The sequence below is a fragment of the Etheostoma cragini genome, chromosome 2 (genome assembly GCF_013103735.1).
Source record: "Etheostoma cragini isolate CJK2018 chromosome 2, CSU_Ecrag_1.0, whole genome shotgun sequence".
Taxonomy (NCBI): Eukaryota; Metazoa; Chordata; class Actinopteri; order Perciformes; family Percidae; genus Etheostoma; species Etheostoma cragini.
In genome coordinates, this window is record NC_048408.1 from 28,803,665 (window position 1) to 28,811,983 (window position 8,319).

The window sequence follows — 8,319 nt, forward strand, 5'->3', positions numbered from 1 at the left end:
CATTGTGCCGGACATCGAATCCTTTGTAAGCAACACGTAAGCTTAAGAATGCATAAGCTGTCCTGATTAACATGATGTTGAACAGCATGTGTTTATATTTTTTGCACTTTTGCACCACACTGATATTATCTATAACTTCCAGTTGCTTTTCATGTGATGTAAGAGGAAGGTTCTGGACAGAAGACGGTTGAAGGTGAATATTTGAAATTATTTTGTGTCCACAACACGTTGATTTTGTTAGTTTTACATATTTTCTTGACAGGTTTGGGATTTCATCGTCCTGGTTATTGTAAGATCTGGTTATTGAATCTGCATCTCTCAACTGTGAATGCTGAACTGCTTCAAACACTCGATGCTTAAAACCTCAACAGTAAAGCAGAAATATCACTGAGAAGCAATAGTCAAAGCTGCAGGAAACAATACTTTAAAATGCTGTTTTTATGTCACCTGCAATGCCTTTCTTCATCAAAATGACTGCTATAGAAATACCTGCACATGACGTCTGACAGGTGAAATCTTTACATGTCTCAGAAAAACGGAGTAATATTTAAAATGTCATTTTTGACTGAGAAACCTTTTGTTCCCTAAACTAGTCCCGGGTTAAATTAGTACCTTCATTTATTTCTATAAGCTCGGCGTTGCAGCTGTGAGAGAACAACGAGCAGCTGTTACCCAGCCGCACATCAAAAACACATATGTAAGTATTAAAAATGAGCTGGAGTTAGGTAGTTAGCGCGCAGGCTCTCCTGCAGCATTAGAGGAGGAGGAAGATGACAATGAGGTTGACTCGTTGATTTCATGGTTCGAGAGGGAAGTCTTATTTTACAAAACTGCGTCTGTGCGCCAAAAAACACACAAAACAAACACCAAAATGTCCATTTATCAGTGATAGAATCCCTACAGTGTGTGTACCTCTTTAGCTTGGTGTGTGTGTGTTGTATTTGGACATGTGTGTGTGTGTGTGTGTGTGTGTGTGTGTGCACCGCTACATTCACAGTACTACACACACTCTTTGCAGCCACATTCCACGGGCTTCTCCACGTCCTGCGTAAACGAGGTCCCGTCGTCGCATTCGAAGGTGAGCCGTCGGCGCCGGACCCTCAGAGGGGCGCAGCAGGACGCGGCGGTGACGCCCGGCTCGGCTCCCGCCTGGCACCGCCCGCGACACTCCACCCAGGAGAAAGCCTTGGACGTCTGGCAGAGGACGGCCCCGTGCTGCAGGCGGTGGAAATCTCTCACCGGCTCACCTTGACACAGGGACTCTGTGGACGGGGACACACAGGGAGGATTAAAGGTGAACTGTGAGTTCCTGTGAGTTCCACATGTTGCACAAACCCCCACGCCCCCCCAACCATCTTATCAGTGATTGGCTGGGAAGTGGTTTGTTGTGTTTTGGTGCACAGCCTGTGCCCCTAGTGTTTGTCTGATGTTTACGACCCCCGTGTTGTCCCCTGAGACCGGGCTTCTTCACAGTGTATTCAATGCGCAGACAGCTAGCGGATCAAGGAGAGACGGCTACGATTTCAGATGAAAATTAAATTGAGCTGAAACCATGCAGGAACTCATAGTGCACCTTTAATTGAACGCATTTTTCTATATTGTTTTTTATTTTTTGGACACTTTAGGCCTTTATTTGACAGGACAGATGAAGACATGAAAAGGGGGGGGGGGGGGTATGACATGCGGCAAACCTGCACAATTGGTCTATTTACATTTTAACATACAATTTAAACACTTTTGTATTTGCAACTTGAAGAAGTATTTCAAATAACTGTTCTTGTATTTTACTCCTACTATTATTATTATTTCATGTATATTGTATGTATGTATATTGTATCCTAGTATTTCATTTATATTTCATATTTCATCTGTGTTGTGTGGAATAATGGAAGACGGGCATGTCTTTCTGATTTCCTTTGTGCTTCATGCAGTTTGTAGAAGACTCAGCTATGATTGAAAGGGGTTCAACGTGTAGTGTAACGTATCTAAAGTTCCATGGTTAACAAAAATGACACAGTAACCATTTCAAAAAACATTAAGCTCCTAGTCGGCGTTTGAGATTTCAAGGTGTTCCCACCCTGACCCTTGGTCCAAGGGTCCTTCCTCACCGATATCACAGCTCTCTCCGGTGTATCCGTGCTCACAGACGCAGTGCTCCCCGTCCTCCGTCTCCTGACACTGGCCATGCAAACACTGCAGACCCCTGCACGACCCCGCCGGCTCCGCCTGCAGGTTGCACAGCGCGCCGCGGTATCCCTCCGCACAGTCGCAGCGGTACGTCCGTGCGTCCAACGCCACACACTCACCCTTCACACACCTTGGGGGGTTAAGGGGCGCAGCGAGGAAGAAGAAAAGTGCCTCAACACGTTGAACAAATCCAACATTCAAGTGAACACATATTTGTCTTATTAACCAACACTTTCAAAGGAATTTGATGAGAAACAACGCCCAGAAAAAACTCCACTCACTTGCTGCCTTCACACGGGTTGACACCGGTTGCCGTGGTGACAACGTCCCCACCAATGAGTCCTCCTGTTACTGGCTGGTCACAGTGTTGTCCCGTCCAACCAGGCTGGCAGTGACACTGGGGACCCTGTAGAAAACAACGTTTTTACTACTTTATCTACCTCATCTATCATCTGTGATATGGAAAAAATTATCATAATAAATCTTTGTACCTGAATAACTGTGTGCAGAAATTACATTAAACATCAATACCATCATTAACCTTGTGTTGTTCGGTTTCTTTTATGCTGTGTCCCTCGAAGGCTGGCTTTTGCAGCAATGTATCAAGAGAATGGAGCACTCCTTGAAAAATGTAAATGCCAGACTTGTTGGCTGCAACATGCTGTATGAAATAAAGTCACATTCAAGTGTTCTTCACCTCAGGGATCTGTCTGATACGTTCTGTATCATGAAGGAGAACTTGAGTATTGAATCATTTAAGTAAACATGAACAGGACATTAATGAAAGTGCATGCTGGTGTTGAGAGAAAACACAACCACAGTGTTTTCTCTTCTAAATTTTCTTCTAATTTATGCACGATTACTTTTTTGAATAAGTCTTTGATTTGACCTAAAGAAAGAGATCCAGGGTCCCTAGGGAGGTGTTCCAGGCACATCCAGCTGGGAGGAGGCCTCGGGGAAGACCCCGGACAAGGTGGAGGGATTATGTCTCCAAACTGGCCTGGGAACGCCCCTGGGACTCCGCCAGGTGGAGCTGGTTAATGTGGGTTCGGGATAGGGAAGTTTGGGGTCCCCTGCTGGAGCTGCTGCCCCTGCGACTCAACCCCGGATAAGTGGACGAAGATGGATGGATGGATGTATGGTCTTTGATTAAACTTTTCAAGATTCAAGATTTTCCACTTGTGCATACACCAAACCAGGCCCATGGGAATTGTTCAGGCTCTTCGAGTAAAGTAAAAAGTAAAAAGACTTAAGTGCAAAGAAAAGCACACCGACTTAAGATTATACAAGGTAAATAAATAAAAATAGAATTAGACAAAATAAAACGTAGATACTGTACAAAAGAGTGCAATGAATACTACAACTATTGGGGATATTGCATTTGTCACAGGCTCTGAAGTTGTTTCTGTGAGTGTATTGCTTCTCACTGTTGTTGGCTGTTCTGTGGCGGCCGTCTGTCTCCTACCTGAGCAGCGTTGGGCTGGCAGATGCCGTGCACACAGTAGAGTTTGCGGCAGGGCTGACAGCCCGGCACCACCCCGGGCTTCATGTGGCTGCGGGTGAAGTCCTGCAGCTCGTGGTTGATGTACAGGTTCCTGATGCAGCCGTGGAAACTGGACGTGTTGAGAGTCTGAGAGGAGAGGCCCAGAGAGGCGTCCATCACCGCCTCAGGCATACCTGCGGAGACAGACGGTCAGTGAGAGTTCAGTTCAAGTAGGTAAAGTTAAAGGAGAATTCCCGGGGATTTCAACACGTAGCTCTGTTGTTTGTAAATTTGGAGTAGCGAGACAAATGAAAACAACAATTACCGGTTATTCCCTGCTAGAGATAACACCCAACAGGCTTAAAACGGGGCAACTTTTAAACGTGTTTTTAGCCTCAAAGCATGCTCAAAATGTCATTGCAAGTGCCGAGCCAGGTGTAGTTATTCCTTCCGAGTGAACACATAGAATTTGACTGCAGTAGATGAGACAGAAAGGCGTGTTTCGACAAGTGTGGACTTCACATAAACAAAAGTACACTGTGCACTGGCTGAATTAACAAGACTTTTATGCCTTTCTGTCCCATCTACTGTAGTCAAATTTGCTCTTTTCACTAAGAAGGAATAAATGCACAAGGATAGGCACTTATAATGACATTTCAAGCACGTTTAGAGGCTAAAAACATGTTTAAAACATGCCCTGTTTAAGCCTGTTGGGTGCTAACGCTAGCAGGAGGATAACACGGTGTAGGCAGCACCGATTGGTTTCATTTGTCTCATTACTGACAGAAGTACACATTTACAAACAACAGAGCTACATGTTGAAATCGACCGGAATTGTCCTTTAATTTACATAGCACCTTTTACAGATAAAAATCACTAAGTGCTTCACAATATAGGAAATACAATAAATAAAAGACGTAAGAAAACCTGGTAAAATCAGCCAACCATAAAAGCCCTTGTCTAACTCAAACCTTGAACAGCAAAGTCTTCAGCTGCGTTTTAAAAGAATTTTAAAAGAAGTGCATTCCAGAGCCTGGGCGCCACTGCCTGAAATGACTGATCCCCGCTGGTTTTAACCGCTAACAACAGCTGACCTAGGAGCAGGTCACAGTATCGGGTCAGATTTATTAGAAGGTGCGTGTCCCTGCAAGGCTCTAAAGTCTCTGAAGTCTAAAATGACGCAACTGGTAACGTGTAGGTGTGATTCCTCTCTGCTCTTACCTCCTACGTACAGAGGCGCATCCCCCGTCGCCGGCTGGCTCCGGCCCTGACTGTCCAGGGTCGTCGGCTCTCCGCCGTCCACAGACAGGTTCACCATCCGATTAAAGGTCACCAGCTCGACCGTGTGAAACTGCCCGTCGTTCACCGTCTCAGGGCTGCGTGTAGAGAGCGTAACACACACACACACACACACACACACACACACACACACACACTGTGTTTCATAATACATTTACAACGTAGGAACAAAGAATGGCAACAAGAGAGGGGATACGTATCATGACTATGTGGTTGGTAAGAGTTGTGCACTGTAACCATAGAGTTGAAAGTATGTACTGCCTAGGGCTGAAACTAAGCATTATTTGGATTGTTGATTGATCTGTGGATTATTTTTTTCAGTCTCGATGGAGTCCTTACATGTCATGTGTTGTGTCCTCAACTTAAAGATATTCAGTGTAGTGTCAAAAAGGAGAGAAGAAACCAGAAAATATTCACATATAAGAAGCTGGAATTTCTTCTTAAAAAGATTACTGAAGCCAATTAATCGATAATCAAAAGCGATTAATTTATTGGTGACATATAATCAAATCATCTTTCCATGAAAGGGATTTTGTATGTTAACTTAAGATAACCTGTGCTGCTGTGTCAGTCACTGTTTTCACACCACTTCTCTGTTCTCTTCATCTTTTATCTTCTCAGATGACTTGCTCTCAATCCTCTCTTCTCTGCAGGTGCTTAGCACACAAATAGCCTTGGACTCTGCGTGCATGAGTGTGTGTGTGTGTGTGTGTGTGTGTGTGTGTGTGTGTGCGTGTGTTTGTGTGTTTGTGTGTGTGTGTGTGTGTGTGTGTGTGTGTGTGTTAGGCTGCCGGCTGGCCGAGCCTTCTCCTCCTTCAAAGTGAACCCATCCAAACATTTAAGCACTCGACACGTGATCAAATGGGCACTCAGGTTCAAGTGTCCTCTGGCTGCGTCTGTGATTTAACCAGAATACCCACACTGCCCGTGCCGTCTGTCCACGTTCCCAAACGCTGCAGGTCTCTCTCGGCGTAGCACTAACGCACTTACACGCTCTGAGAGGCGTTGCTGGGCTACAGTGAGCTGAGAGGCGACGGAGGGCCTGACGGGAGTCCAGTAGATCGACCGGCTCAACCACACAGGGTTAAGTGTAATGCTAAACACGCTGAGCTGGCCGCGATCAACAGATAACACGCTGTATAAATCAGCTCTAACCCCTTACGCGCCTTCTTGTCTGGTGTGTGTTAAAGGGGGTCTAAGCGATGCTGGGTCACTTCTCGTTGACGTTCAAAGTATTTTAAAACAAAACAGTTTTTTACCGTGTGTTCTGGGGACAGGGAGCTAGCGGATAGAGAGGAGATTTTTGCTGTATGTGACAACAAATGTCATAGCCTAAAACACGCATGACACCGCTTAGAGCACCTCAGGACCCCTAGAGGGTCTTCAGCGTGAGTATAGGGGGGGCCTCCAAAATGTTTTCAAAAATTAAAAAATGTCTGAAAATATACATTAATATGCATCGAACATTTTAATAGCAAAGATATATTGGCCTTTTTGTCAGAAAAAAGATTTACACAGTGAGGTATTGTGGTAGCTGTACAGTCCCTGAGCCTTTGAAATGTATGTTTAACATTAAAACATGATGTATGAATAATAATAATAATAATAACCATTTATTTCTATCATTGCATACATTGAAGACCCTTGCAGTAGAATATCTATATGATTTTATTCTTATTAGCATTAACACGGCAGATTAATGTGTCACTAACGCGAAAAAGATTGAAAGATTTTACCTTGTAGCTTGATTGTCCTAACATTGTTTCTGGAAGCATATTCTGAGCTGTGTGTGTGTGTGTGTGTGTGTGTGTGTCTGTGCGTGTATGTGGGTGTGTATGTGCATGGGTGTGTGTGAGACCGCGTCTGTGTGTGTGTATGTGGATGTGTGTGTACATGTGTGCGTGTATGTGTGTGTGTACATGGGTGTGTGTGTGTGTATGTGGGTGTGTGTGTACATGTGTGTGTGTGTACGTGGGTGTGTGTACATGGGTGTGTGTGTGTATGTGTGTGTGGGCCAGGTTTAGCTACATTTGTGGGGACCAAAAACTGTGAATACAGTATACTTATGGGGACCTGACAGCTTTGTGGGGACAAAATGCTGGTCCCCTTAACGTTAAAGGGCTGTTTGAGGAATAAGACTTGGTTTTAGGAGTAGGGTTAGAGTTAGGTTATGGTTAGGGTAAGGGTAAGGGATAAGGTTAGGCATTAAGGTTTGATGGTTAAGGTTAGGGTAAGGGTAAGGGATAAGGTTAGGCATTTAGGTTTGATGGTTAAGGTTAGGGTTAGGGTGAGGGTTAAGGTTAGGCATTTAGGTTTGATGGTTAAGGTTAGGGTAAGGGTGAGGGTTAAGGTTAGGCATTTAGGTTTGATGGTTAAGGTTAGGGTTAGGGAAAGGGTTAAGGTTAGGCATTTAGGTTTGATGGTTAAGGTTATGGTTAGGGTAAGGGTTAAGGTTAGGCATTTAGGTTTGATGGTTAAGGTTAGGGTTAGGGTGAGGGTTAAGGTTAGGCATTTAGGTTTGATGGTTAAGGTTAGGGTTAGGGTTAAGGTTAGGCATTTAGGTATGATGGTTAAGGTTAGGGTAAGGGGCTAGGGAATGCATTATGTCAATGACTGGTCCCCACAAAGATAGCCAGACACGACTGTGTGCGTGTGTGCGTGTGTGTGTGGGTATCTACCTGTAGATAGTGGTGGCGGGCTGGTTCCCAGGATCATATATAACCCTGACATGACCCTGATGGAGCTCCACAGCGATTGGCTCGTCGTCTCCGTTATAGAGCAAGATACCGTTTTCCTCTGCTGTTGACACCTGAAGCACACACACGTAAAGGCACACAGATTCTGTGTGTGTGAGAGTCTGCCAGCGCTGATAGTCCTGATCAGTGGGACATCTCTGGGGGGGCGTCCTCACTCACCTGCAGCGTGATGTTGGCTTGCGGCCAGTTCTTGACATCTTGGAGCTGAACGTAAGAATCCCTGTCGACAAAGTTGACGCTGACCAGCTTCTCGCAACTCGGACCCTCGAAGCCGGGCAGACACTGACAGACCGCAGTCCCCGTCTTCTCCACACAGGGGGCGCCGTTCTGACACGGAGTCGGTCGGCAGAGTGACGGGGGAGGAAGGGCCACCTCACAAAACTCACCACTAGGGGAGGGGGAGAAAGAAGACGTACGAGAGGATATCAGAAAGTACTTCACAAGTTTTCCTTTTCTGATATCACCTTTCTTTTATGTGGAAGGCTGTAACTACAACTTACTTTTAACTAGATAGAGAGATAGATAGATACATAGATACATAGATAGACAGATAGATAGATAGATAGATAGATAGATAGATAGATAGATAGATAG

General features: G+C 45.0%; 1 protein-coding gene across 1 annotated transcript in view; it reads right to left on the bottom strand.

Moving 5' to 3' along the window:
* Positions 1-232: 232 nt before the first annotated feature.
* Positions 233-8,319, bottom strand: part of LOC117961823 (slit homolog 1 protein-like) — a 71,397-nt gene continuing 63,310 nt past the window's right edge. The window contains exons 32-38 of the mRNA XM_034900762.1: positions 7,885-8,113; positions 7,648-7,778; positions 4,892-5,046; positions 3,653-3,864; positions 2,469-2,593; positions 2,109-2,317; positions 233-1,262 (exon numbers count right to left, since the gene is read on the bottom strand). Coding sequence (XP_034756653.1) covers positions 1,000-1,262; positions 2,109-2,317; positions 2,469-2,593; positions 3,653-3,864; positions 4,892-5,046; positions 7,648-7,778; positions 7,885-8,113 — 1,324 coding nt within the window. The 3' untranslated portion in view covers positions 233-999. The remainder of the gene's footprint in view (positions 1,263-2,108; positions 2,318-2,468; positions 2,594-3,652; positions 3,865-4,891; positions 5,047-7,647; positions 7,779-7,884; positions 8,114-8,319) is intronic.